The sequence below is a fragment of the Homarus americanus genome, unplaced genomic scaffold, assembly GCF_018991925.1.
Source record: "Homarus americanus isolate GMGI-L3 unplaced genomic scaffold, GMGI_Hamer_2.0 scaffold36188, whole genome shotgun sequence".
In the NCBI taxonomy this organism is placed as follows: domain Eukaryota; kingdom Metazoa; phylum Arthropoda; class Malacostraca; order Decapoda; family Nephropidae; genus Homarus; species Homarus americanus.
In genome coordinates, this window is record NW_024718183.1 from 1,178,326 (window position 1) to 1,200,818 (window position 22,493).

The window sequence follows — 22,493 nt, forward strand, 5'->3', positions numbered from 1 at the left end:
CATACATGACATCCACCAAATGGGCCGGTATGACATCAGTGATGGCTATGCTACGTCAGAGACAGCCGTCAAAACGGGTTGTGTGAACCGGGCTTTAGATTATTAAATATTGCTCCCTCGTTGTGTTGCTAACATTCTTCACCCCTCCAAACATTTCTTCATTTCCAAATTCCACACTTTCTCTTACAACTGTACACCATTATTGTACTATAGTACATAATTAGCACATGAAATGTAACTTTGGGGTTTTTGCTCATAAATTTTCATTAATTAAATCCTCATAAATTGAGGTTTGCCTGCATAGTTTTCTTCATCTAAGAATAACTGGAACAGAACAAAATGTAAATAAATATTTATTGCACTTAAATATAAGGTTCTTTTAACTGGAAATAAAACAAGTTAATGGATGCACAGAGACTTACTTCTCCATTGTATTCCATATCCATGTGGGCTCTTTGCTGATAGGAACATTGAGTGCATGGATGTTAGCCATTTTAGTGGCTATGATGGATGACAGTTCAGGGTCTGCCAATTCACTGGTGAACAGTGAGCGAGCCTGCAAAAGTATAAATAAATTACCCAAAACATAGTTGTAGCAATCTTATAAAATATATCTTATACATATGACATAATAATTTCCCTGTGTAATTTTGTAATGGAAAACTTTGAGTTCCGTGGGTATATCAAAATTGGTAAAATATGCAAAACAAAAATCAAAAAACTCTCTCTCATGGGCCAGTGTAGAAAGTCATTCTTTTATGTTGAGTACTGTACCTAATATTTGATGGTATTTTGCCACTTTGTTCAAAACAATGGAAGAATGAGTAAGTACAGTTATCCATCACCAACCATAGCTTTAAATATCCATTATTTATATACTGTCACCAGTTTTTCCTACCACGGGTATCCATCGTGAAGCAGCCATGTGGCAAGCAAAGATTAAAACTGTAGGTACATGTGTGGAGAGATCAGAGGGCATATGGCATGAACCACCGTTGCTCGAAGTAGACAGCCTGGTAGTGTTCCAGCAGGGTTGCCTTTATAAGACAAGCGTCAATGCCAGGTGGCTCGCTTAGAGGAGATTGTGACACAGTGTGTACAATAACTTGTATCCTTTTTGCTCTTTTAATTCTTTCATTAAAGCTATTTATATGTTTTTGCTATTGTTGTTTATATGCCTACAATTTTAAGTTTTAATGTTGCAATGTACAGTAAAAGAGGTAAATAAAACATGTTTTTTGAAGTACTGTATCACTGTTTCACCTACCTCAGGGTTTTTGAGGAACCTAACCTCCACAGTTGGAGAAGGAAGACTGTACAGTAAATCTTATAATGATACAGTACCTGTACAGTGAGTTCTGCTATAGGGCGTGTTTTGACTACGCGAATTGGCGCTAACGCGATTTATGAATAGAGGAACGATATTTGTATAACGCGAACGCTTGTTTGCTGTAACGCAATTTTTGCTTACTATTTCTCCAATTTTGTGGTATTAAGTGTGAATATGGTAAAGAAGAATATCTCCAAGAAGCGTTCTGGTGATCGCATTCCCGGTGATGATCGTAAAAGAAAGGCTATAACACTTGGAGAAGCTCGATGTTATCAACCTCAAAATCACCCTTCTCCCCCATCAAGTTATATTCATATTTTTTCAAGGTAAAGTGTTACATTTACTGTATGATTTCATTATTAGATATGAATGTAACATTTATTTAGACTGTGCTATCCTTTGTGTTAGGCTAACTACTAAATTTTTTTCGATTTCGAGTAATCTGCACCTAACCCTATTTTCTCCATAAGCCCTGTTATTTCTATTACGCGAATTTCTATAACACGATGTTTTACAAGAACACAACTATCGCGTTATAGCAGAACTGACTGTATATGATAATTAAATGACATACAGTATTTAAAAAAATATATGAAATTTAAATAGATGCCGATTCTATTACAAAATTTTGAAAATAAATAATCACAGATTTATAATTTAGATAAAAGAGATTTCCAAAATAATAAATGATAAAGAACCTCTTAACCTGTTGGCGATGACATAAATTAATTAGCGGTATACAGTCATGCGCCGGTTAACATCCAACCGAACAACGTCCGATTACATATACGTCCGTGGCCGCCACTTCCCCCCTCAAAAAAAAATTAAATAAATAAATAAATAAATAAATAAATAAAATAAAATAAAAAACTTCCGTGACGCTTGCTGGACCACCACTCCACAACACCCTGACGGAGACATGATGATCCTCCCCATACTGGCCAGATATTATGTGTTACAGGAATATCCTTCCTTCCTTAGGCATTTGCCTCCAGGTGTAATGTTAACCTACATCTATTGAGGATAAAATCTTTCACCTACAAATTGACAATAACACATTTGCTGTAATCAGACATATCTAGTTGCCTCAACAATTGCAACTGCAGTTGCAATTGGGGTTGCAATTTCATATTCTGTGTCATTACTAAGGAATAACGAAGTCTCTGGTGTACTGCACTCTAAGGTTAAGAGAAAACGGACGACTCGGCGTCCTGAAGTGAGAGAAAACGGACTCCTATGACGGGGCACTCAAATAAAGAGACATGGTTACATGTTTTGTGGACTACCCACTGTACAGTATTGATCGTATATTTTTCATTACTTTGTAATAAACCTACTCATGCCTATGTGTGTTTCTGATAATTACCATAACATTATATACAGCTAGACCCCGACTTACGACGGGGTTAGGGACCCAAATCCAGGTCGTAAGTCCGACATAGATAAAAAAAAAAAAAAAAAATTTTAAATAAAAAATCTACAATGAAATACAGTACATTAAAAGTAATAAATAATGAGGAATGGATACAGTGTGACTGAGCACTTAACCTTTAATGTAGTCAGCTGAATGCACATGGGGCCCCCATAATTTTCTAATTATACATGGAGACTACATTAACTGGAAACGTTTCGGTATAGAAATTGCGTGAGTCATTTGAAGAAAAAATAAATAAATAAATTAAAAAAAAAAAAAAAAAGGTCACAACTGCGGCGGTCGTAAGTCCAAGCAGTCGTAAGTCGGGGTCTAGCTGTATTTATATATTTAGCGGTTACACAAACACAAGGCCTCACACATGCCACTCAGACTGACAGACTTGACAAGTTTTACCAACCATAAAAACAGTTGAAGCTTTAAACATCACTCACAATGGATCTTGAATATTCCAATAATCAGACATATCTAAGGTGCCTCAACAATTGCAACCCCAGTTACAATATCAAATTCTGTGTCATTACTGAGGAATAACGAAGTCACTGGTGTACTGCACTCTAAGATTAAGAGAAAACAGACGACTCAGGCGTCCTGAAGTGAGAAAAAACGGACTCCTTTGATGGGGCACTCAAATAAAGAGAGACATAGCTACATGTTTTGTAGACTACCCACTTTACAGTATCCTTTTCATCACTTTGTAATAAACCTAGCCATGCCTGTGTGTGTTTATGATATTTACCATAATATTATATATATATTTAGTGGGTCTAAATGGTCGTAAAATGAGAAACTTGGGGTTGGGTGCCTGGAACCCCCATTAGAATAAATCCCATAGGTTTATGTAATTTCGGACAACGTCCATTTCGGTTAACATCACGTTTCCAGGAACCTATCTAGGACGTTAACCGGCGCACGCCTGTATATAAAACGTAGATAATATCAAGGTTGATGAAATGCAATTGATATATATTTTTAATTTTATTTTTTAAGTGTTTTTTTTTCAGTACAGTACAGGTTGACAACCCTTTATCCGAAATTCCAAAAGCCTTAAGTTTTTTTGTGGAGCATATTATTTTTTTTTTTTTTTTAACAGTGATTAGCCCACCCAGGCATAAATCACTGACCCACATTGGGGCCTGGGGGGTGAAAATGTAATAGTAATACTGTACTAATTATAATAATAATAATTATTCATAGTAAATAAAAATTTTAATAAAAAATACACCAAAATAAAATAATAATAATAATAATAATAATAACAATAATAATAATAATAATAAAATATAATAATAAAATTAATAATAATAATAATAACAATACTGTATTAATAAAATAATAATAACAATAATAATAAAGAAATACAAGAATGAAAAAAGATAAAAAGTGAGAAACACAACCTAGACCTATGAATTATTATTATTATTATTATTATTATTATTATTATTATTATTATTATTATTATTATTATTATTATTATTATAATTATTATTATTATATTTTCGCCTCCTAGGCCTCAATGTGGGTCAGTGACTTGTGCCCGGGTGGGCTAATACACGAAAAAAAAAAAAAAATCTGAAAACCGAAAAATTCCGAAATCCGAAATGCCTCTGACTCCAAGGATTTCAGATAAGGGATTGTCAACCTCTATTAAGATTAACAAACTACAGTGATATTTCCACTAGCCGGAATCCTTCAAACCCTGAACTCTACGATAGCCGGAATTGAAATTAGCTCGGAAAAGCATTCCCAAAGCCGGAAATAAAAAAAAATAAAAAATCCGGCTCTGGGAAAAAATTTTCCGAAGTAAAAAATCGAGAGCATATTCTGAAAAGTCTTGATTAAGACTAAAACTCAAGTATTTTGGGGAGGGACCAGACCTGACTCAATGTCAGGTCTCATATTACTGACTTTCTGATAGAATGTCAGGTCACCCTTTCTTGGGTAGGGATTAGTGGGTCTCATGACATGAAGATGTCTTGTATAAACACGAAACCTAAAGTATTTTAGAAAGATTGTGATAAGTATAAGTATAAATGAGCAAAGTTGTATCCCTTCAATATTACATTCCATAACATTTTAAAATATGGAGTGAGAAAACAGAAAGGTGTGGGTGATTAGAGAGATGGAGTGGAAAGGAATGGTAACATGCACCAGTGTTCCCAGGCGATAAGCTCATCAACACTGATATTTTAATTCGCCTTCATGCAGTCACACAACAAGACCCTCACTGGATGCTTGTTGTCTTAATTCTCGTGCGTGCGTGCGTGCGTGCGTGCGTGCGTGCGTGCGTGCGTGTGTGTGTGTGTGTGTGTGTGTGTGTGTGTGTGTGTGTAATAATAATAATAATAATAATAATAATAATAATAAACAGTTTAATGAAAAAGTTCTGCAGCCCGAAGGCTGAAAATATACATTGGACATAAATGACTTATTACATACATTGGTGGTTTAACAAAAGCCTTCATAAGAGAAAGGTAAAAGAACATACAGTGAACATACAGATTAATGTTTACAGCGGAGGTCACGTAGATCATGTGAGCTGAGGTGTTGAACAGCAGACACGTAGTGTAGTAACTCCCTCACAGATGGCATTATGAGGGGCATCACGTGTAATAGTAGTAGTAGTAGTACTTCAGCAGGGGTGGCATCGCGACTCTCGCCCCTTTGGGGCCAAGTGCCTCGCGCCTGCGGTCGCCCCCCCTGCCTCCCCACCTCAAGTAACGGCCACTTCATGTCGTGACGGCTGACCAAGTGAGTATATATAACTAATATTATATCAGTGAGACCATAGAAATAGTGGTTATCTTTGCCAAGGTTACATAAACAAGTGTTAGGTGTGATAATTCTTGCTCCCAGTGGATTATTCTGATGTGTGGATTGTCGCCCACATGGGGGGTCCCCAACACAACCACGTTCGCGCGTATGCCCCTACTACTCGGACACCGCAGGCCAGACCGTCACCTCTGTGCCCATACTAATAAGATCTAGTTTCTTCGTCCGTATGGGCCCAATAGCAGAGGTTGGAGGCGGAAGTATCTGTCGCCCAAGGTGCTGTTCACTATGCCTGGTAACATGCATTGCTGCGTCTGTGCTAGCCCGAACCAAAACTGCACAAATTGTGTTTGTGCGAGAAACAACCGACCATGTGTGGATTGCAAGAAGCGAGACCAGTGTCGGAACCCATGTGGCAGGGAGCCAACACAGGTGGCCACAGTGGATATCGCCGGTACCCAACCACCCGATGATATCCGAAATGATAGCAGTGAGTCTACTCAACCCGAAAATGTAGTACAGGTTGTACCTCTCTAGTCCAGCATTCTGTGGTCCGGAACGATTTTAGTTTGTCCAATAGGTAGATAGGCAGCTTCTGTTTTTTTTATCTGAAATATTATTACAGGAGTATTAAATTTTTGCTCCTCAAGCTCCAATGTGGGTGAGTGACCTATGCCCGGGTGGGCTAATCCCCGTAAAAAACAACAACAACAGAATCGCCGGAAATTAAGGTGTGTTTACATCCGGCAGTTCGGCTGCTCTCTCTCTCTCTCTCTCTCTGCTTGTCTATACAGAGTACAACATTTAACCCTTCAATATATATGAGCAGTAAATAAGTGTTGCTTTCATATTCTTATGTAGAGTAATGACGATATGTTTTCACATGTGCGCACTTACATACGCGCAGTCTCACTTTTTTTTTTACCATTAATGGTTAGCTACTTATATTGTTCCATTTATTAGCATTAAATAACATTACAGGTACTTCAAACAACCATATTAATTTTTTTACATTAATTTTACTACAGCTAAAATCAGGGTCTTATTTTCTTCAGTTTTATATGTAGAACCAATCAGTCACTGGTTTTGTAAGCTTTAACATAAACAATGCCGGCAGCCGTCTCGTCTCCTCTAATATTCCACGTATTATTAATAAATTGTATTGTTAATTTTGCACACACACACACATTAATTCAATAAAAACAAATTCAGAAACATTAATTAAAATATATATGAACAGTAAATAAGTGTTGCTTTCATATTCTTATGTAAAGTAATGACGATATGTTTTCACATGTGCGCATGCGCACTTACATACGTGATCTCTCTTTTTTCTTTACCATTATCATTAGTTACTTCTATTGTTCCATTTATTAACATTAAATAACATTACTTAAAACAACCATATTAATTTTACTACAGCTACACCCAAGGTCTTATTTTCTTCAGTTTTATATGTGGAACCAGTCAGTCACTGGTTTTGTAATCAACGAAAACAATGCTGTGTCATTTCCTCGTGTGTTTTAATATTCAACGTATTATTAATGAATTGTATTGCTCATTTTGCACACATAAACATTAATTCAATACAAAAGACATTCAGTAATAAACAATAATGAATCTTTTGTACATAAGAGAAATGACGCTGTTTACACGATTATGCAAGTCGTCTGCACGTTGGCGGGCCGTTCAAACCCGTCGAAATTCAAGTTTCCGCCGTCAAAATTTTTATTTATTTATTTTTTTGTGTGTTCCAATAAAATACGTTAAGAATTAAAAACTCACGAAATTTGAGAAGCTACTATACGACATTTAACCCTTCAAAGAGACCATGATGCAGAGAAAGTGTTGCTAGTGCTTCCAAGCATAACCACAAGTCACTATCTATCCAGGAAAAGGGTGAATTTCCATGGTCCGGCACTGGTCAGGTCCCGAGGTTGCCGGACTAGAGAGGTACAACCTGTACCTGTACTAATAAATGCTGCTCCCTTAGTAGCAGATGTCCACGAGGAGAATGAGAGACAGCCACCTCAGTGGAATGGCATGTTGATGGAAAATGCAGACATATGGGTCAAAGACACCTACTCAGAAATTGTCAAGTGGTCGCCCGCTAACTTATTTGAACCACCCAAGTGTGCGGCCACCAAAGAAATGATTCAGGAGATGACTCGCTTCATGACTGATTACACTCAAGACCGCTTCCTCGCCCCTCTAGCTCTTCAAATACTGGCAATAATACCACATTTATTTTGTCAGAGGACACACACAAAGACTAAGCACAAAGAAAATGTGGCAGCAATGAAGAGAAGATTGGCAATGTGGCAGACTGGGGCCCTAGATGATCTCCTATGTGAAGCAAGAGCACTGCAGGAGAGACTAAAAATTACGGGTGACGGATAGCAAAACACTGATGACGTGGCAAGAAAATTTGGAAACAAAATGCGTGTGGGAAAAGTGTCTCTGGCGGTAAGATCTCTCACAGAGGAATCCTCCGATGGGGTGATGCCAATAAACAGAGAGACATTAAAACTACTGAAAGAGAAAGATCCCCCTGCAAGCGACGAAGAAGGCATCAGGTTCGAGGGTGTCTATATCCCACCAAACGCTGTCCTGTTCGAGAAAATAACAGGAGAGATGGTGTGGAAAAAGGCACTGAAGACTCGAGGAGGAGCCGGCCCTTCAGGTCTGGATGCAAAAGGTTGGAGAGTCATCCTCAGCACAAACAAGTTTGGCCCTATAGCAAGCAATCTCTGCACTGCCATTGTCGCCCTTGCAAGAAAGCTTGCATCCTCTTGCTGCCATCACCTCCAGGCCCTGACGGCCTGCCGCCTTATTCCTCTGGAAAAGAAACCAGGATGTAGGCCTATAGGGGTGGGGGAAGTACTGAGGCGGATCATTGGAAAATGCATAATGGAGATGGTAAAGGAAGATGTCAGGGCAGCAGCAGGGAACCTACAATTGTGTGCTGGCCACCAGGCTGGCGGAGAGGCCGCCATTCACGCCATGAGATTGATATTTGAGCAGCGTGATTGTGAGGCCATTCTCTTGGTGGATGCTTCAAACGCATTCAACATACTTAACCGCAAGGCTGCACTGCACAACATCAAGATCAAGTGTCCAAGCTTTGCGATGTATGTTGAAAATTAGTATAGGAATCCTTCAGACCTCTACATAGTAAACAACAAGGCTCTACGAGGTGATACCATCCTACAGTCGACTGAGGGAACAACACTGGGGGACCCCGTTGCAATGGCAATGTATGCAATTGGCCTATCAGTGCTCCAACAAGAAATAAAATTTGAAACAACTGGGGTCAAACAAGTGGCATATGCTGATGACCTTACAGGAGCAGGAAAAGTGGAGTGCATCAAAAAGTGGTGGGTCTTGGTAACATCGCGAGGTCCACAAATAGGGTACCACCCAAACGCCAGCAAGTCCTTCCTCATCGTGAAGCCAGAACATTATGAACGGGCATTGAAGGTTTTTGGCGGAAGTGAGGTCAAAATAACTAAGGACGGCCAAAGACATCTAGGCGCAGTAATTGGCACTACGGACTTCAAGACCGAGTACGTAGCGGGAAAGGTGAATGAGTGGGTTAGTGAAATCCAAGCTCTGTCTGAGATTGCTAACACAGAGCCACATGCGGCCTTTGCAGCATTCACCCATGGAGTCAAGCATCGCTGGAACTACCTGATGCGTACCATCCCTGAGATCGGACCCCTCCTCCACCCTCTGGAAGAAGCTATCAGTGTCAAGTTCATTCCCAAACTTGTGAAACACCCTGACTTAACCCCAGCAGAAAGAGCACTTCTTGCACTTCCACCAAGACTGGGAGGGATGGGACTAACTAATCCAGCGGAGATTGCTGCCACTGAACATCAAAATTCACTTAAGCTCATGGCAGCCCTCACGGACCACATAATAGCCCAGAATGCAACAGGGGAAGTGGATACCAGCGAAGTAAATAAGATTCGTAGGTCCATTACGACATATCGACAGCACTGCCAAAATGATATGTTGCAGCAACTATTGCTGCAGGTTCCAGAAAATTTGAAAAAAAAAGTAGCTATAGCGCAGGAGGTGGGCGCCTCGAACTAGTTAACTACGTTACCGACATGGGCAAATGGTTTCAGTCTTAATAAACAAGAATTTACAGATGCCATTGCTCTAAGGTACGGTTGGCCAGTAGAAGGTTTGCCCTCCCAATGCGTGTGTGGCTCTTCCTATGATGGCGATCACGCCATGGTCTGCAAGAAGGGGGGCTTCATATGCATGAGGCATGACGAGGTAAGGGGTCTCACAGCAAATATGTTGAAGGAAATCTGCCGGGACGTCATGGTAGAACCGACCCTCCTTCCATTGGATGGCGAGATCTTCCGACACAGGACTTCAAACACATCTAACGAAGCCCGTGTGGACGTCAGTGCTCGAGGATTCTGGAAGAGGGGACAGCGAGCTTTCTTCGACATCAGGATTTTTGATCCCATGGCCGCTTGTCACCGTAACCTAGCTCTCGATGCTGCACATAGGAGGAACGAGAACGACAAGAGAAGGGCACATGGGGAGAGAATTCAAAACGTTGATCAAGGCAGCTTCACTCCTCTAGTGTTCACAACCTCTGGTGGGATGGCCCAAGTGCAAGATGTTTCCTCGCCGGAGCTTCGCGAGTTGATCTCGAACAAGCAGCAAGTTATGTTACAACCTGGATGAGATGTCGACTGTCCTTCTCTCTCCTTCGGTCGGCTTTGCTCTGCCTCAGGGGAACGAGAGCTTCTGCCCCTACTCCGACAACTGCTGCAGATATTGACTATGAGGCTACAGTCACTGAATGCCGCATAGATCTGCGGCTCAACTAATTTAACACAGATAGGATAGCTTCTTATGTATTAGGATATTCAATATTAAGGTAAATAAATGGTGGCGAAGGTGTGGCTATTGGGGGAGGCTGGAGGCCACTATTTAAATAAAAAAAAAAAAAAAAAAAAAAAAGTAGTAGTAGTAGTGTGTGTGTGTTTTAGCTTGCCAAGCACATTGTAGGATTTGAAGAAGTTGATGAAGAGTTTGTTCAGGAGTCATGTGGTGAGGTGACATGCCAAGACAGCACACACACTAACAGCACCACTAAATCATTGTCTTATAACATTTCACTTTATAATTTCTATTTTAAAATTAATTGATACATGATGCCTCGACAGGGCTACTTTTGCACTTAGACAACTGATCAATGAATAAACCAGGGCATATGGAGACTCATTATACATGAGTGATGTTACGAAGCTTTGAAACTGCAACCACATAAATTATAACAACCTGTACTCAAATGTACTGCACTAACTTAATTACTAAAATTATTATGTATGGTGCAAAATAATGGATGTATATACAGTGATCCCTCGGTTAACGAATGCCTTGGTTAACGAAATTTCGGTTAACGAATTACCTTTCATAAGATTCTTCGCTTCGGTTAACGAAAACATTTCGGTTAACGAATTCCTTACGAATTTTTCCCAACATGTTTTCGCCTGCTTTTGCCTGCTCACCAACTGTAGTATTAGTCCGCCAATACAGTAATCGGTTTTAGGGCTTAAATTCGTTACCATTTGAGTAAATATCAAAAAGGTTGTACTATTCAATAATTTTCCATGTCTTATATTAAAGCTTTTAGTAATTTTAACAATTATTTAACATAATTGAAGTACAGGGAACTAGTTTTTAGCGTGCCAAACAGCCACTTGACTCACCAAAAATGGCGTCAGTGTGTGTCCCTGCTCAGTGGAGGAAGCTTCTTGCTTGGGACTCTCTTGAGCATAAACTATTTTTACGTTTTTACCGTGCAATTATTGGTGATTCTGAAGTTAATTTTACATATTGACAATATATAATGCAGAGCAGTGTTGATTTAAAGAAAATACTCTTGAATTACACCAAGTGAACTAAAATTTTATGGGTGAAATGGCGGCATGGGGTGACTTCTCTTCCACTCCAATGCCTTCTCTTCTCCCTTCTCCACCCCCATTCTAATTCCCATCATCATCATCAACCAGGAGTCTTCTACATGCACACCTCAAAGTAAGTGTACTTTACTGCATTCATTTTTTTAGTTTGTATGTAATTTTCGGTGAGCTGGAACCAATTACCCAAAATCCCATTGAAACAATGGTTTCGGTTAACGAAATTTTTGGTTAATGAACGACCTTCTGGAACGAATTGTGTTCGTTAACCGAGGGACCACTATACTCAAATTAGTCGCTATCTTACAAGAATTCCAGCAATGCAAGTAATATTCTCCTAAGTCAAGTCAGTTACATTTTACAAGCAAAACAATAAAACCCCTCTGCCTTTATCCTTAAACCTTAGGCCCTGGGTGACGTTCCAGAATGTCTGACTAGCGCGCCCCGGGTGACGTTCCAGAACGTCCACCTATTTACTTGATGGTCTGTCTGTCTGTATTTCCGTTTTCTCTATCTGTCTATCTCTCTCATCCGCGTTCTCCTCCCACACTCTGCCATACCTGTAAACACCTGTATCAGAAATAACAGTGGTGGTGACAGTACACAAACCTGAAGAACTCCCACTTTTAACACACACACTACTGCCCGAGCGACGGTGTAGTGTACTGAACGACCCTTTACTACTGAAAACTATCTTCACTACATATTAAAACTATCCTCACTACACACTTAAAAACTATCCTCACTACACACCTAAAAACTATCCCTCACACACTTAAAACTATCCTCACTACACACTTAAAACTATCCTCACTACACACTTAAAACTATCCCTCACTACACACTTAAAACTGTCTTCACTACACACTTAAAACTATCCTTACTACACACTTTAAATGTCTTCACTACACACTCTAAACTATCCTCACTACACACTTAAAACTGTCTTCACTACACACTTAAAACTATCCTCACTCACACTTTAAATGTCTTCACTATACACTTAAAACTATCCTTACTACACACTTTAAGCTGTCTTCACTATACACCATTACACTTAAAACTACACATTTAAAACTATATTCACTACAGAGCGATGCTAATTATTCCAAGTTCTTTTTGAGTTTGGAAGCCATTTTTCAAATTGACCTCCTAGTCACAGTACTGTAACTTGACAATTTTGTTACAAAATGACTTGTCATCGGCAAGTATTGGATGTTACCAGGGATGCTACCCTAATGGAGATCCGGCAGGCCTACCTTCGTCTGGCGCGACGATGCCAGACAAGAACCCCGACGACCCTGAAGCCACCAAGATATTCCAAAGGATACAGGCTGCGTATGTCGCTCTGAATGAAGTTCAGTGTGGCCAAAATAGTTCTCAGAAGTGCGAGGAGAAGAACTCTCAGAAATGCGAGGAGAAGAACTCTCAGAAGTGCGAGGAGAAGAACTCTCAGAAGTGCGAGGAGAAGAAATCCCAGAAGTGGGAGAAGAAGAAATCCCAGAAGTGGGAGAAGAAGAGATCAAAACAAAAGCCCACTTCCCAATGCGAATCCCGGGGGACCGTGAACTTATGGGTTCACTTTTCAAGTAAGTCTTACTCCGGCCCCCATACTCCGACACCGGGTTTCATACAGTTTTCCGAAAACTCTTCCAAGAGATTTCGTACTGGGAGATGAAAAACAAAGAAAACACCGATAACCTGCCACCACCAAGCTTCGGAGGAAGCAACACCACATAAAAAAATGTCAATAAGTTTTATGAATATTGGACAAAATTCTCCACTAAAATGTGTGTGGAGACAAATGACGACCAAGATTGGCTTCTCATCCCCGATAAAACTCCATCAAAACACCGCTTGAAATCTCTTCAACGAGATCGAAAAAAATTTAATATGGATATTCAATATTTAGTGAAGCTCATTAAAAAGCAAGATCAACGCTTGGTATAAGAGTGAAAACAATAGCCCAGAACTCACCCTACAAGAAAGGGACCACCCCCCCCCTCCCCCCACAGTCTTATAACATCAACAACTCTCAGCGGGTCTTGTACAACTGTCAAGTTTCATTTTCATATATTTATAACAACACAACACAACACAACACACACTCATTTTATTTTATTAAGGATAATTTTCACTTAACGGTTATCGATACAGCACTTTATCCGTCACGAGGAACAGACAGTGGGGGGTAGATAAAACACACACACACACACACACATATGAAGGCCTACTCACCCATACTGTTGTCTCGTTCAGTTCGTAAATATACCCAAAGATTTCTCGATTTGGCGAGGAAATTCTCTTAAGCAAACGAATTAAGAAATAGGTACACACACAGATTATTCTCTCCCCTTCCTACTCCACATATCAAGAAGCGCTCAACACACTGACCCACGTCTCTCTCTGACCATCACCACGACCTCATCTGCAAATTTGGTGAGAAGCTTCTGCACCATTCTCGTCACCGGCTCCTACTACCACCTGAGATCCCTAGCCCGAGAATTGCTGTTGGACACCACAACTGCATCCAGCCCATACGAGCACGAACTGATCGCTATAAGTACAGCCCAGTCTCAACCATTGTAAAAATTATCAATAACTTGTCTAATATACTATAGCGCCATCCAAATGTATATCTGTCTGTCTTTCAGTTTGTCTGTGCAGCTTAAACGGTACAATCGCTTTTCATCAAACTTGGTGGAAAAATCGCAAAAAATTCGTAGAGTGGAACAAACCTGGTCCCATGTCGATGGTTTCTTTTAGGAAGCCATTAATAAACCATTTTATTTACGGCGGAAAACGACCCCTAATTAACCATGCAAGTCGATTGACTTGCCGCACCCTTATTAGCTGTAAGCAGTCAAACGGATACAATACAGTACAATACCATACAATACAAAACAGTACAATACCATACCATACAATACAATACACAACGAACTATAAATATTTGTAAGAACAAAACATAATTATATAGACATGTGAGACTCACAACCTGATAAGATATCAGTAAGACACTAGCTATTGGAAATGTGATTAAATGTTTTGTTATTAATCCAGTGTGAAATGTATCGATATTGGTGGTACAATCCTAATGGTCTCTAATCCTGTTGATTAGGTGAGGTTAATCTGGATTTATTGAGATTAAAGATAAGGTGTGGGGTTTATCCTATCTGTGTTAGTCTCAGGTACGACCCTTATTGTAAATAATCACAACCATGATTATAACGATCAAGATTATAAACAAATTCACTACCATGATTATAACAACCACGCAATGATTATAACAACCACGACCACTACGATTATAACAACGATCATGATTATAACAACCACGACTATGATTATAACAATTACTCATGATTATAACCAGACCATGATTATAACAACCACTACTATGATTATAACAACCACTTACCATGATTATAAATAACTACACTATGATTATAAACAACCATTCACCATGATTATAATAACAACGACTCATGATTATAACAACCATTTAATTAAGGATTATAACCATTAATGATTATAACAACCACAACTATGATTATAACACCACGATTATGATCATAACCATGACCAATGATTATAACACCAACTCATCATGATTATAAATAACCATGACCATGATTATAACACTAATCTACCATGATTATAACAAACTACTACCATGATTATAAACAACTACTACCATGATTATAACAACAACGCACTACATTATAACAACAACGCATCATGATTATAACAACCACAACCATGATTATAACAAATACTACCATGATTATAAACAACCACTACCATGATTATAACAACAACGAACATGATTACAACAACTACAACCATGATTATAACAGCCACGCACCATGATTATAACAACCACAACCATAATTATAACAACCACGCACTCATGATTATAACAACCACAACCATAATTATAACAACCACGCACCATGATTATAACAACCACAACCATAATTATAATAAACCACGACTATGATTATAACAACCACGTACCATGATTATATCCATGATTATAACAACCACTACCATGATTATAACAACTAACGCATGATTATAACAACGACCATGATTACAAACAACCACAACCATGATTATAACAGCCATTTACCTATGATTATAACAACCACAACCATAATTATAACAACCACGACTATGATTTATACAACCACCACTCATGATTATAGCACTACCACCATGATTATAACAACACCATGATTATAACAAATCACCGACTGATTATAATAACCACGACTATGATTATAATAACTTACGATGATTATAACCATGACCATGATTATAACAACCACAACTATGATTATAAATAACCACGACCATGATTATAACAACCACGACCATGATTATAAATAAAACCATTACCATGATTAAGTATAACTACTAATTACGATGATTTACCATGATTATAAAAACCACGACCATGATTATAACAACCACTACCATGATTATAACAACTACCATCATGATTATAACCATGACTATGATTATAACAAACTACTACCATGATTATAACAACAACGACCAATGATTATAACAACCACGATCATGATTATAACAACCACGCACTAATGATTATATCAACCATGACTATGATTATAACAACCACGACTATGATTATAACAACCACGTAACATGATTATAACAACTACTACTATGATTATAACAACCACGCACCATGATTATAAAAAACTACTACCATGATTATAACAACTACGACTATGACCATAACCACTAATTACCAGATTATAACAACCACGCACTATGATTATAACAACCACGACCATGATTATAACAACCACTAACATGATTATAAACAACCACTTAACGATTATAACAAACTACTAACCATGATTATAACAACCACGTACCATGATTATAATAACCACCTAACATGATTATAACAACTAACGCACTATGATTATAACCACGCACTATAATTAAAACAACTACTAATTACGATTATAAATAACCACCCACTATGATTATGACAACCACGCACTATGATTATTATGACTACTATGATTATAAAAATCCACTACCATGATTAATAAATCACTTACCATGATTATAAACAACCACTACCATGATTATAACAACCACGACTATGATTATAATAACAACCACCATGATTATAACAACCACCACCAGATTATAACAACACACCATGATTATAACAACCATCTACCATGATTATAACAACAACGCACTACATGATTACAACAACCACAACCATGATTATAACAGCCACGCACAATGATTATAACAACCACAACCATAATTATAAAAACCACGATTAATGATTATAATAACCACTTAACATGATTATAACCACTACCATAATTATAACAACCACTACTCATGATTATAACAACCACCACCATGATTATGACAACCACGCACCATGATTATGATCTAATTATGATTAAAACAACCACTACCATGATTATAACAACCACAACCATGATTATAACAACCACGACCATGATTATAACAACCACTTACCATGATTATAACAACCACAACCATGATATAACAACTACCACCATGATTATAACAACCACCACTATAATTATAACAACCCCGACCATGATTATAACAACCACGTACCATGATTATAACAACTACTCACTACATTATAACAACCATTACCATGATTATAAATAACCACGCACCATGATTATAAATAAACACCCACCATGATTATAACAACAACCACTATGATTATAAATAACCACCACCATGATTATAACAACCACGCACCATGATTATAACAACTACTACCATGATTATAACAACAAACACTATGATTATAAACAACTACAACCATGATTATAACAGCCATTACCATGATTATAATAAACCACAACCATAATTATAACAACCACGACTATGATTATAACAACCACTAACATGATTATAACAACCACAACCATGATTATAAATAACCACGACCATGATTATAACAACGACTATGATTATAACAACCTACGACCAGATTATAACAACAACTACCATGATTATAACAACAACACTCATGATTATAACAACCACTACCATGATTATTATAACCACTGACCATGATTATAACAACCACTCACCATGATTATAACAACAACGACCATGATTTAAATAACCACAACCATGATTATAACAGCCACGACCATGATTATAACAACCACAACCATAATTATAACAACCACGACTATGATTATAAAAAACCACCAACATGATTATAACAACCACAACCATGATTATAACAACCACGACCATGATTATAACAACAACCATTACATTATAACAACCACACGCCTATGATTATACAAACCACGACCATGATTATAACAACCACGACTATGATTTAAATAAACTACTTACTAGATTATAACACCCACGACTATGATCATAACCACTACCATAATTATAACAACCAAGACCGTGATTATAACGAACCATGATTATAACAAACCACGAACATGATTATAACAACCATCTACTATGATTATAACAACCACGACCATGATTATAACAATAACGCCTATGATTATAAAAAACCACTTACTATGATTATAACAACCATTACCATGATTATAACAACCATTACCAACATGATAACTACTGATTACGATAGATTATAACAACCACGATCATGATTATAACAACCACGACCATGATTATGATCGACCATAATTATAACAACCACGGCCATGATTATAACACAAACGACCATGATTATAACAACCACTGACCATGATTATAACAACCATGACTATGATTATAACACCTACGACTAGATCATAACCACGTATCATGATTATAACAACCAAACCGGATTATAACCACCGTGATTATAACGTACTATGATTATATCAACCACTAACATGATTATAACAACCACGACTCTGATTAAACAACCACGACCATGATTATAACAACAACGACCATGATTATAACAACCACGACTATGATTATAACAACCATTACCATGATTATAAAAAACCACGACTATGATTATAACAAACCACTACTATGATTATAAACCACGCAACATGATTATAACAACCACGACTATGATTATAACAACCACGACCATGATTATAACAACCACTGACCATGATTATAACACCTACGACTATGATCATAACCATTACCATGATTATAATAACCAAGACCGTGATTATAACGACCATGATTATAACAACCACGACCATGATTATAAATAACCATTACCATGATTATAACAACCACGAACATGATTATAAACAACCATGACTATGATTATAACTAAACCAATTACCATGATTATAAACAACCACGCACTCATGATTATAACAACCACGAACATGATTATAACAACCACTTACCATGATTATAACCATACCATAAGTATAACAACCACGCATCATGACGATAAAACTACTTACCATGATTATGACAACCACGCACCATGATTATGATTACCATGATTATAACAACCACGCACTATGATTATAACAACTAACTTACTATGATTATAACAACCACGACCATGATTATAACAACCACGCATACGATTATAACAACTATTACCATGATTATAACAACCACTCACCATGATTATAACAACAACGACTATGATTATAACAACAACGCACTATGATTATAACAACCAATAATTACATGATTATAATAACCATGACCATGATTATAACAACCACGCACCATGATTATAACAACAACCACTAAGGATATAACAACCACAAACCATGATTATAACAGCCACGCACCATGATTATAACAACCACAAACATAATTATAACAACCACTTAACTATGATTATATAACCACTTACCATGATTATAACAACCACAAACCATGATTATAACAACCACGCACCATGATTATAACAACAACGACCATGATTATAAACAACCACGACTATGATTATAACAACCACGACCATGATTATAACAACCACGACTATGATTATAACAACCACGACTATGATTATAACACCTACGACTATGATCATAACCACGACCATGATCATAACCACGACCATAATTATAACAACCAAGACCGTGATTATAACGACCATGATTATAACAACCACGAACATGATTATAACAACCACGACTATGATTATAACAACCACGACCATGATTATAACAATAACGACCATGATTATAACAACCACGACTATGATTATAACAACCACGACCATGATTATAACAACCACGACTATGATTATAACAACCACGACTATGATTATAACAACCACGATCATGATTATAACAACCACGACCATGTTTATGACGACCATGATTATAACAACCACGGCCATGATTATAACACAAACGACCATGATTATAACAACCACGACCATGATTATAACAACCACGACCATGATTATAACAACCACGACCATGATTATAACAACCACGACCATCATTTAATCCCATATGTTATGTTATTCACTTTACGCGTTTCTCACTTTCCGCGGTACCCTGTGGGTTACATTAACCGCGTAAAGTGAGGGTTGACTGTATTAGAAATAGAAATAGGACATCACTGAGGCTGTAGCACACATCTCGGCTTTCTTAGCAAGTCAGGTCATTGTGCGAACAGAAAAGTTAGATATCAGCTCAGCTGTGACGTAAAAATAGGATCAGTGTGCATGTGTAAAGAAGAAAATCCGAAGCCAGACCTTTGGCTTCGAAGTCCAAGCTGGTGCCATACCTCTGGCTTTGAAGCCAAAGCCAGCTTCAGCCACAGGTCTACAAATATACAGCACTTATCAACAAAGCAATAAATAATTCAACACTCACAGGGATAAACTGCTCAAGTCGTCCACCAGGGAAGACACCGTAGAGGCGAGGGCCCAGGCGACGCTCCGACAACAGGGCGAAGATGACACTCTCAGCCAGTACGGACTCTAGGGCGTCCTCACCATGAACCTGAGGAAGAAGGCAATACTCATTACTTTCCTTATTGTTATTAAAATTGTTCAACTTGAGAATAACAAATTGGTTTATATTTATCCATATGTTGCATTTCTATTTACCCTACTTTCTTGTGAGGTGCATCAAGGGAAAACACCTCATAAATGCAGGAAATAGGATTAAAAAATATTGTGATGAAATAAATTTTTAGAAGAATGAAAGAAAGAGTTGAAACAGTATAAAATAAACAATCCATCACATATACTTTCTCAAATTATTGACTTGCAAAGTATACAAGAACAATCATTAATTTTCACACCAAAACGATGCTTTCTGTCAGGTCACTGATCATGTTAAACTAAGTCATTATGTTCATTCACTATCATACAGTCAACCCTCACTTTACGCGGTTAATGTAACCCACAGAGTACCGCGGAAAGTGAGAAACGCGTAAAGTGAATAACATAACAGATGGGATTAAATGAAATAGAGACCAGCTGACCCCCAAACTCCACTTTTTCCAACACAATACCTATGTTCTAGTAAAAATAACATCTTGATTTTATGATGGTACATGCACACAATTAATACTTAAGAGAAATAGAGAAATACAGTCGCCAAGTTAATGTCCATTCAAATAATGGACTCAACTCCCTCCCCCTCTTCTCACACTAAACTCCTGGCTCTTCCCTCTCTGAGAAATTTTGGGGGGAAAACCAGGTATAGTAATAAATAATACCTCAAACTAAAGTTAGGATAATATAATTGACATCGCTGGATTCCTTGTAAGACCAGGAATATTTTGAATACAAATGTCATATATTTTGCACAAAAGATAACATATTTACTCAGAGTAAACATTATATCTAAAATTTGTATGTCTAATGCAAAATCTATGTTGTTTATATTCAAAATGATCATCAAATTGTAAGAATTCCAGCAATGTAAATTATATTCTGGCCGGGTAATTTGTATGAATTTTATGAGCTAAAACAAATATCTTCAGTTAATAAAAAAAAAAATATCTTCACGACACTATCTGTCAATCAAAGTACCCCACCTTGCCTCCCCCCCTCTGCCAACCCGGCCAGATGGTCGGTCCGCCCCAACCCTCCCCCCCACCCCCCACCAATCCTCCCTTCAAGAGAAAGGTTGGGTGAAAAAACTAGATTTTAACATTTAGTATTAAATAATACCTCAGATTAAAGTTAGGATAATATAATTGACATTGCTGGATTCCTTGTAAAACCAGGAATATTTTGAATATAAATGTCATATATTTTTCACAAAAGATAACATATTTACTCAGAGTAAACATTACATCTAAAAATTTGTATGTCTAATGCAAAATCTATGATGTTTATATTCAAAATGATCATCAAATTGTAAGAATTCCAGCAATGTAAATTATATTCTGGCCGGGTAATTTGTATGAATTTTATGAGCTAAAACATATATCTTCATTAAATAAACAAAGAAATATTTGAAAATGCGCTCAGAAATCCATGCCGGAAAACTGAAGGTTACGGTTTATTGATTGCCGGATTTTTGATGGTCAACCTGTATATTAAAATAATAAAAATGTATTATAAACCTGTCTAACATACCGTAAAAGAACAATATACCCCGGTAATAAACAAAGCTGCTATCATCACCCCCCCCCCATTTGCCAGTGACAAGAAAGGGAAAGTGACCTTGACTGTGACCGCCTGTGGCTATTTTTAGCCGTCCTTGTGTTCGGAGGTGGAAAGTAATGCATATCTGTATATTTACTGATCATAATACTTATCTCCTATAAATAATTCATTTAAATTTTATTTTTTTACAAAGAATATTCAGTAAATGACTGCGTTAATTCTTGAAACTACCGACAGTGGTAAATTTAGGATATAAATTATGAACAGAAGTCAAGTCATGTATTCGGAGTTTGGTCCTTAATGATCACCATAAATGTCTGGTCAACTTCACCTACCAGGTATAATGGTAGCCTCCCTTTTTCACAAAACAAGTATATAATTAAAGAAAATACTTGCAGTGTGTTTAATATA

The 22,493-nt window shown here is 37.5% G+C and overlaps 1 protein-coding gene across 1 annotated transcript; it reads right to left on the reverse strand.

The window, feature by feature from the left end:
• Window positions 1–422: 422 nt before the first annotated feature.
• On the reverse strand, window positions 423–20,797 carry LOC121859302 (choline/ethanolamine kinase-like; the record flags this gene model as incomplete). Its single annotated transcript, XM_042356097.1, is given in 3 exon segments — window positions 423–556; window positions 20,332–20,460; window positions 20,765–20,797. Coding segments are annotated over 3 exon segments (296 nt in total), but the record flags the coding sequence as incomplete, so codon positions are not given.
• Window positions 20,798–22,493: the final 1,696 nt, after the last annotated feature.